At 49.2% G+C, this 18,223-nt stretch overlaps 1 protein-coding gene across 3 annotated transcripts in view; it reads right to left on the reverse strand.

The window, feature by feature from the left end:
* The window catches only part of CLTC (clathrin heavy chain), a 70,322-nt gene extending 62,684 nt beyond the window's left edge, over positions 1-7,638 (reverse strand). For 2 of the 3 annotated variants that reach the window (XM_069971803.1, XM_069971802.1), the window contains exon 1: positions 7,360-7,638. In XM_069971803.1, the coding sequence (XP_069827904.1) occupies positions 7,360-7,401 (42 nt within the window). In that variant the 5' untranslated portion in view covers positions 7,402-7,638. The remainder of the gene's footprint in view (positions 1-7,359) is intronic. The other variant, XM_069971804.1, reaches the window with a different exon arrangement.
* Positions 7,639-18,223: the final 10,585 nt, after the last annotated feature.

Raw genomic sequence — 18,223 nt, forward strand, 5'->3', positions numbered from 1 at the left:
CCCGAAGCCCGGCGCGCGCGCTGAGAGATGAGTCCGATGCCCATAGCATCGGACTCCCCATTCATTCTCTATGGGCGCCTGACTCTGCTGTCAGCGCGCGCGCCGGGCTTCGGGAGCTGATATCTCCGGGACCCGGCCGACTCAGGAAGCGGGACCTGGCGGGATCACGTAAGTATAGGGGGGTCTAACAGGGGGTCCGGAGCCTGTCACCCCGGCACGGGGGGTGACAGGTGTCCTTTAAATAGACTTCTGACAACGTTCTAGTGACATGTCAGAGCTTTGTTTAGGTCGGGGTGCTGAGACCCCCGCTGATCACTATGGGGCAGAATGAGCTCAGCAGTGGGCACTCCGCCCCTTATTCTCCGCTATAGCTGCTCATATAAGCAGTGTATGGGTATAATGGGAGCCTATGGACCGATTGGACAGAAGATCCATAGGCTTCCGCTATAATTCCATTGATTGCTACTTTAGCAGATATAACTGGGATGAAAAGGCCGAGCGCTGCTGCTGAGCGCTTCTGCCCATTTGTTCTAACGATCGCCGGGGGTCTCAGCACCTGGACCCCCACCCATACAAACCTCCGACATGTCGCTGTGATAGGAACACTGCACAGTCCACATTCAGCTCTACTGATGTGTATTACCGACAAATCGCTAGAAAGGCTTCTAAATCCAGATAGAAATCGGGCTGGTGGTTATATCATTTATCAGGAAGATTATGTATCTGGGCCCAGGAAAGGCTTTACAAACCAATGACATGGCCAGAGAACAATGTGGATCGCAAATTTATGGTGGAAGATTCCGGCATTGTGGCCGGGGGAGGCAGTGAGAACACCTTCTACAGTGAGACAGGTGTCAAATCCATTCAGTCATGTGACCTCGCCGGTCACAGCTGTGTAAGGAGGCGGCATAGGAATTACATGCAAAGGGTAGAAGCAGCAACACTCTGTGTGTATATAATATATATATATATGGGGGGGGGGGGTAAATAAATAAAAGGTCTTCTTCCTAGACACTATTCCCATCATGCCCAAACAGCCGAAGCTAAAGCTTTACCTATCCAGGCATGATGGGAATTGTAGTTCTGCAACAGCTGAAAATCTGAAAAGCTAAAAAGCAGATGAGCAGAGATGACAGCTAGAAGGTGGAGACGCTTCTATAAGCCTAGAGCTGCATTAGGCAAATGCTGAGCAAGAAATACCTGCCTGGTGAAGAAACCTCAGAGAAGGGAAGGACCGTGACTAACAAGAGCTAGTGACAAAACAGTCAATTCAGATGCTAGGATTCCACCAAGAGAGTTACACGGACAAAGCATCTATAGAAAGAGGAAGCAATGCTTACTCTTCACTCTGTCAGGCAAAATTTTTGGCTGGTTCATGATATGCTCCCTCTGTTTTAATGGTTCCCTGTGTTCTCACTGCTATGCTGTGTCAGGCTGAGTTTTTGGCTGGCTCATGATAAGCTACCTCTGTTTTAATGGTTCCCTGTGTTCTCACTGCCATGCTGTGTCAGGCTGAGTTTTTGGCTGGCTCATGATAAGCTACCTCTGTTTTAATGGTTCCCTGTGTTCTCACTGCCATGCTGTGTCAGGCTGAGTTTTTGGCTGATCTCTATGCCTACCTCTCTTTTAACCAGGCTGTTGCACAGAATTAGGCATAATGGTGCCATTAGGCAGCCTCAGAGGCATGCATATATGCTGCCCCTGCTGTTTCCTGTCCATTTCTGTTGTGTTTCCATCAATTTCTGAGGTTGACAGGTTTTCACACGACCTTCTCTCTACCGAACTTGAGTCTCCTGCAAAAATGCTCGAGTCTCCCATTGACTTCAATAGGGTTCGTTACTCGAAACGAGCACTCGAGTATCGGGAACTATTCGTCTCGACTAACGAGCACCCGAACATTTAAGTACTCGCTCATCACTAGTAAGCATTACTTAAAGGGGTATTCCAGGAGCCACTCCGCCAACCACAGGCCAAGACAGGAGACTGCTGCAGCCACTGACTGGCCAACCAAGACACACAAAGTACTCATAGCAGGGCCAAGCTCTGTCACAGCAAGGTAGGTTTTTCTATTTAAAGGGGTATTTCAAATCAACTGGTTTCATAAAGTTACATAGATTTGTAGTTTACTTCAATTTAAAAATCTCCAGTCTTCCAGTACTTATCAGCTGCTGTATGTCCTGCAGGAAGTGGTGTATTCTCTCCAGTCTGACACAGTGCTCTCTGCTGCCACCTCTGTCTGTGTCAGGAACTGTCCAGAGCAGGAGAGGTTTTCTATGGGGATTTGCTGCTGCTCTGGACAGTTCCTGACATGGACAGAGGTGGCAGCAGAGAGCAGTGTGTTAGAGTGGAAAAAATACACCAATTCATGCAGGACATACAGCAGCTGATAAGTACTGGAAGACAGGGGTTTTTTAAATTGAAGTAAATTTCCAATCTTTATATCTTTTGTAAACCATATAATTTACAGGGAAAAGAAAACCTTCTGACACCAAAGTCCCCCTTTTACTGCACCCAGAGCACGGTTATCTTCTCCAGAATACCCCTTAAAGTTGACACTATTCACTATGCAGAATAAATATTTTATGGGTCAGAGCAACACTAAAAAAAAAATTATATATTATACACACACACACACACACACACACACCTGTTTTTAAATTTCCTCTTTTCTACTTTGCACAATGAAAAAGGAGAGATGGGAGAGTAGGATGGTAGTTTTTATTGGTACCCCTCCATGATGCTGACCGCTTTCTAATCTTTTAAGGGTAGCGTCACACAATGGATCACAGCGGATTTCACACTGCAAGTTCCACTGGATCCAATGTCCTGTGATATTCTATTGGTTTACATACTCGCAGAGGATTTGTCATTCCCTGTCCCACATAACCCAGACTGCCCGGATAATACATTACCAGGCCGCGCTGCTGCTCAGGCTCCGCGCTACTGGTGTCCTGCTCATCCAATCACTGGCTGCATCAGGACAGAGCACTGATTGGCTGAGTGGGCCGTCTGTGAGACGGCACCAGGAGACTGAAGCAGGACAGGGGGCAGGTAAGCGTTTGCTGTTTATTATTTCTAGCAGACCGGCAGCTAATTGGTTAAATATGGCTTTCGCTACATTCTCACAGCGTAATAAAAACTGGCTGCGTGAATGGTGGGACATAGACGTAGAGAGTATCGCACCATTGCTGTAAGTGCGGTGCGTGTAGGAGTGCGGTGCGTGTAGGAGTGCGGTGCGTGTAGGAGTGCGGTGCGTGTGTACGCACCCTAGGGGTTAAGGCAGGTGCAGTTTCAGCATTGTAGCTTTACGTTTGCTGTGTGGGATAATAATTCTATAGCAGGTTCCAGATATTATATTACTGATTTTGGATGATTTATTTTTTCCCATTAAGTTATTTTACAAGAAAAAAAAAATGCTGTTTTGTGTTTGTTTTTCTACTTGAATTTAATTTCTCATAACCCACTGCAAGCATCTTGTCACTCCGTGCCTCTTGCTAAACGCCATCATGAGATCCCTGCCTGCCATGAAAGGCCATCTACACCTAAGGCAATGACCACAAGCCTTCTTTGCAGGTCTCATCTGTAATTTCCAGCTGCCCCTGAACCTAGCCTCCATGTCTGCCATAACCTGCACACACACAACCCTTCCTTAGTTGGAAACATTCTTGGTCACATCCAAGAAACTGAAGACCATCTTAAAGTGATGTCACGAGGAGCGCTGCCGATCAGCGGGCAGTTCCACAAAGCTGCCAGAAGTTAATGTCTCCATGTCTATGAACACATGAGACTGTAACGCATGCGCACCCCACTCTGACCCGCTGGTGGTCGCGCACATTACGGTCTCATGAGTGTTTGTAGCCGTAGAGACCCAAACTTCAGCCAGCTGAGAGGGATTCCCCACTGATACAGCAGCGATCCTCATGGCAGCTACACTTACAAATAGTGCTGCTATTATTGTAAAACAGAGCTTTAGGTACATTTATAGGATGACCATTGCGTTACATATCCCCATATGAGCACAATAAGGGATGCTGAACGCAATCACCTTCTCAGGTCTAGGAGCAGCTTCTGGTCAGACCGGACACGGCTCTGTATTACATGACACCCATTCATATAGCTGAATGTAACTAGAGATGACTGAACCCGACCGGTGGCTGAAATAGTTTGATGAAACAGTAGGGAGTCCTGGGAAACATGGATCCTGCCTATGGGCTGCATCCAGCTTCTTCAGCCACTGGTAATCAAATGCCACACGCTCGGGTTCAGAAAAACCTGTGTACTTGGAGTTCGCTCATTTCTACTTCATGGCCAATATAAGACAATAGTCCAGAAACACTGTTATGGCTGCAATGTTTGTGCTGTAAAAACATCAGGCAAGAGTATAAAGCCCCCCCTTCCTATCTGCTCTATGGAAAACGTATCCAAATGTAAAGCAATACATCTCCAAATGTTCAACATATACAATATAAGGGCAGAAACAAGTAAGCATTGGGCCCTCTGTGGCACACAAACATCGGCAAAATGGGAAACCAACGTATACACGAACAGGCATGGGCCCCTAATGTAGTCCGCTAATAAGTGTTCAGCTCAATTGATGGTCCGTGTGTGAATAAGTCGGCTTCCTATTTTGACCTTTTGCTGAAGTACATGTGCCATGGATAGCCCAATCATTATAAGAACAAGTCTTAAAGGGGCTGTCCAGGTAGGGATGTTTTTTTAAGTGATTGTCCACGTTATTGTTCTCCATGCTCCCTTGGTGTCCCCTGCTGACAGCAAAGTCTCCACTTGCAAGACAAACTGCTTTGGGAGTGACATGACTGACTGAGGCGCCCTGTGGCCAGTGATTGGCTGAGGGAGCTGTCACTCTCAGAGCGGAGAGAGGTAAGCACAGGAGGTTTATTGTTTTATATACACCAGCAGATAGATAGATATATATATGACAATAATAAAGTACAGTGCCACCACCGCTCTGTCCGTTAAAGAGGAGCTCAAGCGGTCTTAAAAACTATCGCAATAACAAATTTTTCTTACAAATTTTTTAACAATTTATTGTTATCGCCGATTGTTATAAAAACCAAATTATTGCTTCAAAACTGTTAAAGGGAACCTGTCACCCCCCGTGCCGGGGTGACAGGCTCCCTACCCCCCGTTAGAGCCCCCTATACTCACCTAATCCCGCCGGGTCCCGCTTCTGGATCTGGTCGGGTGACGGAGATCTCAGCCGCTGCAGCCCGGCGCGTGCGCTGAGAGATGAGTCCAACGCTCATAGAGAATGATGGGAGAGTCCAGCGCTCCGTCATTCTCTACGGGCATCGGACTCTCCTGTCATTCTCTACGGGCATCGGACTCTCCTGTCATTCTCTACGGGCATCGGACTCTCCTGTCATTCTCTATGGGCATCGGACTCTCCTGTCATTCTCTATGGGCATCGGACTCTCCTGTCATTCTCTATGGGCATCGGACTCTCCTGTCATTCTCTATGGGCATCGGACTCTCCTGTCATTCTCTATGGGCATCGGACTCTCCTGTCATTCTCTATGGGCATCGGACTCTCCTGTCATTCTCTATGGGCATCGGACTCTCCTGTCATTCTCTATGGGCATCGGACTCTCCTGTCATTCTCTATGGGCATCGGACTCTCCTGTCATTCTCTATGGGCATCGGACTCTCCTGTCATTCTCTATGGGCATCGGACTCTCCTGTCATTCTCTATGGGCATCGGACTCTCCTGTCATTCTCTATGGGCATTGGACTCATCTCTCAGTGCACGCGCCGGGCTGCAGCGGCTGAGATCTCCGTCACCCGACCGGATCCAGAAGCGGGACCCGGCGGGATTAGGTAAATATAGGGGGCTCTAACAGGGGGGTCGGGAGCCTGTCACCCCGGCACGGGGGGGGTGACAGGTTCCCTTTAAACGATCGATTGGGCGAATTATCGCTTTGTGTAAACACAGCATAACACTATAGGCTCCATAGGGGAGAGGGGCCTCCCTGCCCTTTACTATAGTCAGTCTTCCAGCTACTGATCCTTATACTATAGTCAGTCTTCCAGCTACTGATCCTTATACTATAGTCAGTCTTCCAGCTACTGATCCTTATACTATAGTCAGTCTTCCAGCTACTGATCCTTATACTATAGTCAGTCTTCCAGCTACTGATCCTTATACTATAGTCAGTCTTCCAGCTACTGATCCTTATACTATAGTCAGTCATCCAGTTACTGATCCTTATACTATAGTCAGTCATCCAGTTACTGATCCTTATACTATAGTCAGTCATCCAGTTACTGATCCTTATACTATAGTCAGTCATCCAGCTACTGATCCTTATACTATAGTCAGTCATCCAGCTACTGATCCTTATACTATAGTCAGTCATACAGCTACTGATCCTTATACTATAGTCAGTCATACAGCTACTGATCCTTATACTATAGTCAGTCATCCAGCTACTGATCCTTATACTATAGTCAGTCATCCAGCTACTGATCCTTATACTATAGTCAGTCATCCGTCACTGTATTACACAATGCTGCTGCTGCTGTCACCCTGACACTCCCTCCCGTCCTCCACCTGCCCCGGTCTCCTCACACACAGCCCGCCTGTCCAGCCGGTGACATCAGCAGCGGGGCCGGGGGTGACCGGGGGACCAGGAGCCAAGGCAGAGGTCAAGGTTACCCCCTGCTGCACCCGACCACACGGCAGGTGACAGGGGGGCAGGAAGGAGGAGACAGGGGGGCAGGAAGGAGGAGACAGGGGGGCAGATTAATTCATTTCCCCGGCCTACAGCACTGGGATGTACAGACCGTCTCACCCCGGGCCCCCCTGGACCCCTCCGCCCTCACACCCCGGGCCCCCACCCCTCACACCCCGGGCCCCCCTGGACCCCTCCGCCCTCACACCCCGGGCCCCCACCCCCCCAACCCTCACACCCCGGGCCCCCACCCCCCCAACCCTCACACCCCGGGCCCCCACCCCCCCAACCCTCACACCCCGGGCCCCCCTGGACCCCTCCGCCCTCACACCCCGGGCCCCTCCGCCCTCACACCCCGGACCCCCCCCGGCCCTCACACTCCGGACCCCCCCGGCCCTCCTCCACCCTCACCCCCCGGCCCTCACACCCCGGGGCCCCCCCGGCCCTCACACCCCGGGGCCCCCCCGGCCCTCACACCCCGGCCCCCCCGGCCCTCACACCCCGGGCCCCTCCGCCCCTCACACCCCGGGCCCCTCCGCCCCTCACACCCCGGGCCCCCCCGGCCCTCACACACCCCGGGCCCCCCCGGCCCTCACACACCCCGGGCCCCCCCGGCCCTCACACACCCCGGGCCCCCCCGGCCCTCACACACCCCGGGCCCCGGTACCTGCAGGTGCTCCTGGAAGCGGATGGGAAGGATCTGAGCCATGGCGGCGGTTCGGAGCTCTCTTGTGTCTCTTCTCCCCGGGCTGTCTCTCCCGCCTCTCGCACAGTTGCCTCACGCTCTCCGGTAACCGGTAACGCTGGTCCGATGTCCTCCGGCCGTTCCTCACAGACTATCGGGCAGGAGCCGCAATGGCGGAAACGGGGGAGCTGCCTCTGCAATCCGGAACGACAGCTTCACCCTGACTCTGCGCCCCGCCCCCTCCGCGCGCACGGATACCGCATCTAACCTATCACAGCCGAAGGCTCAGCGCCCGGCGGAGGGATATCACAACCGACCTCGGATTACAGCGCTATCCGCCGCTGTCCTAGTAAATGCGGGACGTGACTGGCGGGAAGTATATGTGGATCAGAGCCGGTAGGACCGGGAGGCCGCCGGTAAACGCTGCGCAGCTTCTATCCGGAGCCGGGATTCTTTTTTTCCCCCTTCCTTTTTAATTTTGCCACATCATGCGACTAGGTGACGTGACGTCATTTCCGGAAAATTTGTACCTTGGCCTTGAGTGAGCGGTCACGTGAGGCGGGAAGCTGCCTGGTGCTGAGCGTGAGGGGCCGAGCGTCCGTGTCACCTGTCAGTCACGGGGCCGGTGCCCGGGCGTGTCTCCCAGTCCCGGAGCCGTCCACCCACAGGCTGTGTCACCGGTGATAATCCACCCTGACGGGGAGGATAGCCAGAGCCATGGCAGAGCAGCTCCATGGAGTCCTGTAACCTTGACTGAGGTCATGAAGTAACCAGCCTGACCCACAGAAACCGCGCTGCTTACAGGGCAGCGTTCACACCAGGCTGAGGATTACTCCAGCAGTACCTGAGGGTATACAGCAGGCCGTCAGATCCCCGCAGGCCCCGGCCGTCAGATCCCCACGGGCCCCGGCCGTCAGATCCCCACGGGCCCCCGGCCGTCAGATCCCCACGGGCCCCCGGCCGTCAGATCCCCGCAGGCCCCCGGCCGTCAGATCCCCGCGGGCCCCCGGCCGCCAGATCCCCACGGGCCCCGGCCGTCAGATCCCCGCGGGCCCCCGGCCGCCAGATCCCCACGGGCCCCGGCCGTCAGATCCCCGCAGGCCCCCGGCCGTCAGATCCCCGCGGGCCCCCGGCCGTCAGATCCCCGTGGGCACCCGGCCGTCAGATCCCCGCGGGCCCCCGGCCGTCAGATCCCCGCGGGCCCCGGCCGTCAGATCCCCGCGGGCCCCGGCCGTCAGATCCCCGCGGGCCCCGGCCGTCAGATCCCCGCGGGCCCCGGCCGTCAGATCCCCGCGGGCCCCGGCCGTCAGATCCCCGCAGGCCCCCGGCCGTCAGATCCCCGCGGGCCCCGGTCGTCAGATCCCGTGGGTCCCGGCCGTCAGATCCCCGCAGGCCCCCGGCCGTCAGATCCCCGCGGGCCCCGGTCGTCAGATCCCCGTGGGCCCCGGCTGTCAGAATCCCGCAGGCCCCCGGATGACGGAAATGATGAACAGATGGGTGTATTACTTCCATCATTCTATTCAGCCGTTCTCCTAATATGCAGGAGAATAGTATTCTTGTCACACCCCTCCCCCAACCCTCCAGACTGCTTATACACAGTATAGATGGACAACCACCAATCAGCGGGCAGAGGGAGCTGATGCTCATGAATATCAAGGATTACTGAGCATGTGCATATAATGTAGAGTACTAGTGTGCGGTGCTCAGTGTCCTCGTTATTCAGGAGACTATTTTTGAATCAGACTCAATGTTTTTTAAGCATTCTCTATGCTTTTAACTGTTCTCTGCTTATTCCGCCCAGCAACAGTGACGTATTAAATGGGTTTTCCACCTAAGAGCTAAAAAATGAAATCCTCTCAAACCTAGCTCGTCTTACCTACCAGTCCCTCTGAGTATTTTGAGCCGTCTCCTGTCTTTCTTGCTGCTGCTTTTCCTGAGTTACAAGTTTTTCTAAAAGCCGATCTGCATCCAAGATGGCGCTAGCCAGGAAACTACATTTCCCATCATTCATCTCCCTGATTGGTCTGTTTGTGTACTCGGCCCCTTAGCTTTCTTTCCTGCCCACTGCTATCATTACTATTGCAAAGCAACAGGACTGTTTTTTTCACCGATTTTGTATCACATCACCCCAATATGTATTCCTTACTAGCTGATGATGTAGCAGAGCTGGCGCGTGCATGGTGGAGCTATGTGCTGCATAACAGCATCTGTTTACTAGGGGGTAGTATAGGTTTAGATCTCTACTTGCTAACTATGAATAAAAACATCCTAGTTCCATCCAGACTCACAGAACATCCGTAACACTTATAATATACAGCGCTGTGATACAAAGACAGGTACATATGTGCATTCACTAACAGCAAGCAGAGATAGAACCATAACATTTCATAGTACAGAAACCTTGGCTCAGGGACACATGCAAGTCTGTGGAAGCAGCACAGTTGCATGGAGATGATGTCTCTAAGTCAATAGACAGCTAACCTGACCCCCAGAGAGGAGAAAACATATCCTATGTCTACAAAGGGAGGGGAAAGAGAGAGCAGCGCAGCTTCAAAGTTAACACAGAGAAGATGATATTAGACATCCAGAGCAGGTAGGTATGAGAAAACAACAGGGAAAGGGTGCAAGGTAGGTTATACATGTATATTAAACATAGGGTGGTATTGGAAAGGGAGGTCGTTTAGAATATTGTTTTTGTTATCTGATAACCCCCTTTAAGGGAGGAGGAGCTCAGTTAGGGGAAGGAGATGCTGGACAGGAATCCATTGTGGAAGCATGGTATAAAGTGTTCTGATCCAGCTCTGTATACATTCTAAGGCAGCTGCTGTTCCCGGCTCCATCATGCTCTGCAGCTGCACAATCTCTTCAGCCTGTGCCATCCAGCCTGTGATAAGTCTGTACAGCCATCAGTTCAATCTTACAGGCACATCCTGTATTATCGTTAAATCGTTCAAATCTAAACGATAATCGTTCGTTTGAATAGCAATTAATGACCGAATGAGAAATCGTTGATCGTTTAATAAGACCTGGACCTATTTTTATCGTTGCTCGTTCGCAAATCGTTTGCATTGAATAAGATGTCTTTCGCAGTAGTGCAAACGCAATAGCGACAACAAGACGACCGCAAGAACAATTATAAGTAACAATTATCGTTCCATGTAAATAGGTGAACGATTTTAGGTCTTTCGCTATAGCGGTCATTTTGACCGTTTATCGTTAACGATTATGCGAACTCCTTACTCCTACTGTTAACATTCTCACAGATCTAAATGGTGCAAAAACTATTCTCAAAAAATGGTCTAAAATCAGGTTATCACCAGCTTGAATTGCATCCAGATCCAACTTTTAGCACATCGGTCTGGTAAGATTTAAGAAGCTAAATTTTTGCATTTCATCAACTGTAGAAATATTTAAAAATGTTATCAGGCAATTTTTTTTTTAAATACCTGGTACAACCCAAGAAGAACATGACAACCACTTGGAACAAGTATTTCAGAGACTGCAAACCTGCAACTTAACTGTAAATTCATCAAAGTTTGAGTTCAACGAGAAGTTATTAAACCTTTTTGGCTATATTTTTTCTGAAAATGGCATCTTAACAGACCTTCCAAAAATAGCTGCCATAACCTCTGCAAGCCAACCTCAAAATGTATCAGATGTTCAGAATTTTCTTGGACTGCTCAATTACTGTAGATGTTTTATACCTGATGTGGCTACTGTTTCTGAACCCCTACGACACCTCACAAAAAAAGATGCTTCTTGGTTATGGACTGCTGAACATCAAACAGTGTTTAGCACACTAAAGTCCAGTCTGACCACTGATATAATCATAGCATTTTTTTTTTGTCTCCTATGCAAGCAAAGCTTTAACAGAGACTTAACAGTGCTATTTCCAAATAGAGTTGATCGAACCTCGGGAAATCCTAGGTTTGATCGAACTCGAACATTCACCAGCCTGCCACATTTGATTTCTGAAGCCTTCCCGCTCTGTGGGGAAGGAGGACAGTGCGGGGTACCGCCTGGAATTCCGGGATTCAGCCTATTACCTAGACTATTACCTAGGCTGAATCCCAGAATTCCAGGTGGTACCTGGGCAGTCTCCTCCTTCTCCTACTCCACACTGACGAGGGGCAAAAACCCCGAAACGGCTGTCTGTGGATGGAAGTCTGCCTTGGCAAGCCCTTGTCATGATTGCAATACTCGCACCTTGAGTTAGACATTGACATAAAGGGGCCACCCTGGTGTTTTCCTATTTATGTTCCAATACTCGCAACCGAGTGGGACTTAAGGGGCTATTTATCAGGGTGGTGTGGTGCTGTCCCTATCATGGAGGCACCCCGTGGCAACAGGCTAGAGATATCTGGCTATCCCGTGTTTTGAGACTCGCAACCGAGGCTCCACGGACTCCTGTTTTGCAGTCTCCTCCTTCCCCACGGACCAGGAAGGCTTCAGCAATCAAATGCGGCAGGTTCGTGAATGTTTGATCAAACATAGCATTTCCGGAGGTTTGATCAACTCTATTCCCAAACTGAGAGGGAAGCCCTTGCTGTTGTGTGGCGAAACCATTTATCTTTACCTTTTTGGTCATCCTTTCACAGTGGTAAGTGATCATAAACCACTCATTCCAATGTTCAATAAACATTCTTCAAAGCCAGCCCAAAAACTTGACCGCTGACTGCTCCATCAACAGAACTACCACTTTAATTTGAGATTTAAGGTAAAAGCTGGGAACTTTTCAGACTACTTTTCATGATACCCTTCACCACAATCTGCCAAGGATGACATGCCTGTAAGTGTCTTCACTGAGGAGCATGTCAATTTTGTTGTTGCACATTCTGTACAAAGAGCAATGACCTTGGAGGAAATTAAGCCGTGCAGTCTGATCCCCTACTCCAGTTAGGTATTGACACGGTCCAGTCTAAGAGCTGGAGCTGGTTTCTAGCTGAGGGTTGGCTTCAACCGCAGGATCAAACGGCAGAATATTAGGACTTCTTTAATGCAAGACATTCCCATTTCTGATTCAGAGTTGCTACTGCCAGGTCATACCTCAAAAACTTCAAGCCAGATTGTCTGATCTTGCTTATAAGGTTCATCCATGTGAAGTTAAAAAAAAGAAACTGCTTAAAGAGAAAGTATCGTTTCCAGGACTAGGCAAAAAAAAGTAGAAGCACTCTACGTGTATACCTTGTCACGCAACTATAGTTGACCATAGCTGAGCATGATTGCAAACGTCACCTCGGCCAGAAAGTCCTTGAACTGCTGTTATTGTTGATTTCTGCACTTTGCCAGATTGTTCATATTTACTGGTTGTCATAGATGATTTTTCTAGATTTCCAGTCATTGAACCTATTTCTACCATCTCTGCAAGAGCTCTTATACCAAAACTAAGCAAGATCTTCTTGGCATATGCCATACCTTAAAAACTAAAGACTGACAATGGGCTGCCCAATAGTGCAGACTTTAAGGCATTTGCAACTTATCTAGGCTTTACCCACAGGAAAATAACTCCTTTCTGGCCTCAGGCCGATGGCAAAGTGGACCACTTCATTCAATCAATTAACAAAACTCTCAGGATTGCCACCATGGAACACAAAGATTTACAACAAGAATTATACAGATTCCTTAGACAGTATAGAACTACCCCCACTCCAGTAATCCCATCAGAAACTTCTCTTTTCAACATTGTACATTAAACTTCCTGACATCCCAGTAGTTTCTGTCCAGTCTCCATTGGTTCTCAATGATTCCACTGCTGAAGAAAATGAAGAGATATGTGGATATGGGTTGTCATCGCAGCAAACAGCTGTAAGTGGGAGATTGGGACAAATTTTCATCCCCATATCATCCAGATTTCTTATGGTGGCACTTTGTTTTTCTTATAAGAAGAGGAGAGATGTGATGCAGTTATAAGTATTCTCATTACGGAGGAGCTGAGCTGGAGTGGAGGAGGAGCTGAGCTAGTGGGAGGAGGAGCTGAGCTGGAGCGAAGGAGGAGCTGAGCTGGAGCGGAGGAGGAGCTGAACTAGTGGGAGGAGGAGCTGGAGCGGAGGAGGAGCTGAGCTGGAGTGGAGGAGGAGCTGAGCTAGTGGGAGGAGGAGCTGAGCTGGAGCGGAGGAGGAGCTGAGCTGGAGCGAAGGAGGAGCTGAGCTGGAGTGGAGGAGGAGCTGAGCTAGTGGGAGGAGGAGCTGAGCTGGAGCGAAGGAGGAGCTGAGCTGGAGCGGAGGAGGAGCTGAACTAGTGGGAGGAGGAGCTGGAGCGGAGGAGGAGCTGAGCTGGAGTGGAGGAGGAGCTGAGCTAGTGGGAGGAGGAGCTGAGCTGGAGCGGAGGAGGAGCTGAGCTGGAGCGAAGGAGGAGCTGAGCTGGAGTGGAGGAGGAGCTGAGCTAGTGGGAGGAGGAGCTGAGCTGGAGCGAAGGAGGAGCTGAGCTGGAGCGGAGGAGGAGCTGAACTAGTGGGAGGAGGAGCTGGAGCGGAGGAGGAGCTGAGCTGGAGTGGAGGAGGAGCTGAGCTAGTGGGAGGAGGAGCTGAGCTGGAGTGGAGGAGGAGCTGAGCTAGTGGGAGGAGGAGCTGAGCTGGAGTGGAGGAGGAGCTGAGCTAGTGGGAGGAGGAGCTGAGCTGGAGCGAAGGAGGAGCTGGAGCGGAGGAGCTGAACTAGTGGGAGGAGGAGCTGGAGCGGAGGAGGAGCTGAGCTGGAGTGGAGGAGGAGCTGAGCTAGTGGGAGGAGGAGCTGAGCTGGAGTGGAGGAGGAGCTGAGCTAGTGGGAGGAGGAGCTGAGCTGGAGTGGAGGAGGAGCTGAGCTAGTGGGAGGAGATGCTGGACAGGAAGCCATTGTGGAAGCTTGGAATAGAGTTCTGATCCAGCAGATGACTATCACAGAGTGGACTTATTTCAGGTTACCTGCATCTTCACTACAAGCTGCACAGAACAATGTCAGAGATCCATCATTCAGTTCAGCTCCTCTGTCACTAGTGTATGCCACCCTGAGATAGGACAGACTAAACCTACTCTCTTTAAGGTGCTATTACACATTGCAGTTGCTGTTTTTAGACAAAGCAAGAAGAGGACCCAGCAGGAAGAAGTATATGACCCAGTATTACCAATATGGCACAAATGATTTGCCCCATCAACCTTAAATTTCTCAGATTTCCCTCGTAAATTAAAAATGAGCTGTGGTTGCTTGTTGAGGGCAAATCAGACATTTTTTTTTACTAAATCTGGGTTATGTCCTTCCTTTATATTCCATATTCCTTTATAATACTCTCCTGGCTCTGGCTCAGAAACTACACTGTGAGACAGCAGGCTCCAGCTTGTTTCCATTTTAGACTTGCCTAACATTTACGTCAACTTTTTTGTTATAAGTTAATGAGCTTGTCTAATGTGTAATGAGATGGGTCCACACCCCCAGTATCTCATCCCATCACTAGAATGAGGCGCAACAGTAATGGGAGCTTGATCCGTGCACTGGGCCAATCTCCAGAGCACTAGACAAGCTCATTTGCATATACCAAAAAACGGCCACCAGGCGACAGATCTCCTGAAAAATGGCACCCCTGGGACCAGTGCGGCGGCGCAGACCGGTGAGTATCAAAAACTTCTATCAATATTTGCTGATAGATACGCTTTTTAGTAGGCTTAAAAAATCCCCTAGTACACTTTTTTTTCTACTTTTGGACACATTGGGGGACATTTATCAAACTAATTGCGCCTGTTTTTAGTCTAATATATCTAGTTTGCACTCGAAATAAATCTATTATGAATTTATGAAGCATTTTTAGACAAGACTATCCAAATTAGATGCGACTTTTTGAATTAGATTCTTTGTTGCTAATTAGATTGAAAGTGCGCCAGAATTCTTTTCTAGCTAAATTTATTAACTGCGCAATTTTATAAAAAGTCGCATATATTGGCGCATCACTACGTCTGCTCCGAACCAGGTGAATTTATTAGACTAATTAAAAGACCATTATTTTTAAGACACATTTACTATGCTATTAGGCAATTTACATAAATTTGACTAAACACATTAGATTGGAAATTATGCCAAAACATCTTTGACAAAGTCGTGTTTTTAGATTTGTTAGTAAATATCCCTCATTGTACATTAACAGGAGGTACAAGTCCACCCTAATAAACTTGCAGTAGGAACTGCTGTTATCTACAATCTGTCCTCTGCTTTTCCTGTATGGCCCCCGACACTGGAAGTGGGGGCAGGAAGAGTAAGCAGAACATGATCCCCCACCACAATACCCAGACCTAGATCTTATTTCTGCTATATGTCTGCACTGAACAACAATTGATTTACTCTCGCCTTGCTGATTGATTACTTGTATCTATGGATTATGATATCACGTTTGCCCTGATATATTGTGTCCTATATGTTTTTTAATGGGATCACTATTTTTATGCTATTGGAATGATAAAATATTAATTTAATCTTTTTTTCTTTTGGGTGGGAGGAGGGTCTGTATGTTATGGACTGAATAGACCATTCTGTGTGAGCCTTATAATTTTCTGGTAATTTAGGCTTTTCATATATTTTATGTTTAAAATTCCTCCAAAATAATTCTGCTCCAACAATTCAAGAGGGGGAGGCAGCTTACTATCTGCTGGATATAGATCAATCCACAAGTCACCATTGAGTAGATCACTTTTGGAGTAACAAAGTCTGGGCATGTCAATACAATCCCAACAAGGTTAAGGAGAGATCCCTTGGGCAGGAGTATGGATACAGTATCAGTATATCCTGCAGGGACATGGAGATACACACAGTACATATCCTACAGCTATGATTTACTGTTATTAGTGGACTGGATCCAGTTAATGTTTACGACAGGCCATTAGGTCATCTAGACAAGAGCTTCTCTATTCCGGTCCACCAACAGGTCATGTTTTGAGGATGTCTCATACATAGGACACCTATGGTCATACCTGATGCACTGAATATAATCACCCGTGAAATCCTCAAACCATGACCTGTTGGTGAGCCATGAGGACGGAATAGAGAGGCACTGATCTAGACAACACATTGGGGGAGACTATTCTATACCTTTGGAGATATTATCTATAGAAATCAATCAGATTGCGTCTCTCAGCATTTTACAGGTGCGGCCACACGAGTGAGTCTACATGTTCTGGTTCAGAAACTGTACAGAAGATTCACAGCCTATAATCTGCATCATGAAAATAGGCAGTGCCCTTAGGGTCCACTTACACAGTGTTTTCGGCAGCATGGTTTGCCTTTTGTTACAAGATTGAAGGCCAGAAACGCGTCAGAAAAGCCAAAAATATGCTGCATGTTTATAGCTTCAAAAACATGTAGCTGAAAACACTAAAGGGATAGTAACACTAAAGCTACGTTTACACGGGAAGATAATTGGGCCGATCGCACGATTAAGGATTTCGCAAGAATGATGTGTTTTCCATAACGATCAGCGTTTAGACGGAACGATAGATCGTATGGAAAAATCATTTTGCGATCGTTTTAAGATCGCTTAAGCCGGCCGAAAGCCCGCCCAAAGCCCTGCCCCCGCCCGCAGCCCGGCCCCCGCTCCTCCGCATCCTACAACCGGCCGATTGAGGGTGGCAATCAGGGCGGCGGGGGTGGCGATCGAGCTGGCGGGGGCGATCGAGCCGGCGCAGGGGGCTGTAGGATGCGTGGCCGGACTGTGGGGGCCGGGCTGCGGGTGGGGGACTTTCGCGACGACCGTTTACACAAAGCGATCAGCAAAATTTTAGCGAACGACCAACGATGATTTGAGAACTTGTTCAAAGATCAAAATGAACGATTTCTCGCTCGTCATTTGATCGTTCGCTGCATTTACACGTACGATTATCGTTCAAATTCGACCATTATCACGCAAATTCGCACGATAATCGTTACGTGTAAACGCAACATAAGGCCGGTGTACTTGTATGCCCGGCTCCCATTTACCCGGCCTCTTAGTAAAGCCGGCAGGACTTGCACCTGCTGCACAGGCTTGCACAGAAATCTACACCTGCTGCGGAGCAGATTTCTGCATGGTTTATACCTGTTTGCAGCCATAAACTGTGATAACTTAGACAAGGAGGCCATGCCTTCTCCCTGCCTTACCACATCCCGCCTGCCTATCCATCAGGTGAGCACGGCTTACACCACAGAAAAGGTCAGACTGCGCCTTTTCCCTGGCACACCCAGGGGCATATTTTTTAAAACTGTGACCCTGTAAGTGGAAATGGACTCTTAAAAGGTCCATGCATAGACAGTATACTATGGGGCACTACTTAACCCATATTGTGAGGGATTACCCCTAACAAAGTGTCAGGAATCTGCAGTAGCCTGTGTGAACTGGACCTGGTGTTTTGCTTTTGTGTGCCACACCCGATTGCTTCTCAGCTTCTGGCTATGCAGGAGTTAAGCTGAGAAGCTCCTGGACTTGATTTTACACCTGTGTTGTTGCTGTGATTGACAGGTTTCTCTGCCTCTCTGTACCTGGAAGATCAGAGAGCTGGTCCAATGAGGATCCAGACCGGGCTTTTGGTCAGCATAAAAGCATAGCAGAGACTGAGTCCCAGCGCTGGTTAATTAGTTTAACTCCTGGTCCCAGCTCCCCTGTCTATTCCTGCGAACCCCTCTCCTAATCCCTCTGTGTTGCTCGACTTGTTATCTGACCTTCTGCCTGACTGTTTGACTTTGCCTGCTGATTTTGTACTGCGCTGCCTGTGTGGATTTGACCCGGCTTGTTCATCTTTTATGTTTGTTCGTCCGTCTTGTTCTGTGTGCACTTTATCAGTGTAGGGAACGTCTTCGTGGTTGTCCACGGCCGCCTAGGGCCGATTGAGGCAAGTAGGCAGGTGACAGTGGGTGGGTTC

This window comes from Dendropsophus ebraccatus, chromosome 5 (genome assembly GCF_027789765.1).
Source record: "Dendropsophus ebraccatus isolate aDenEbr1 chromosome 5, aDenEbr1.pat, whole genome shotgun sequence".
Lineage (NCBI taxonomy): Eukaryota > Metazoa > Chordata > Amphibia > Anura > Hylidae > Dendropsophus > Dendropsophus ebraccatus.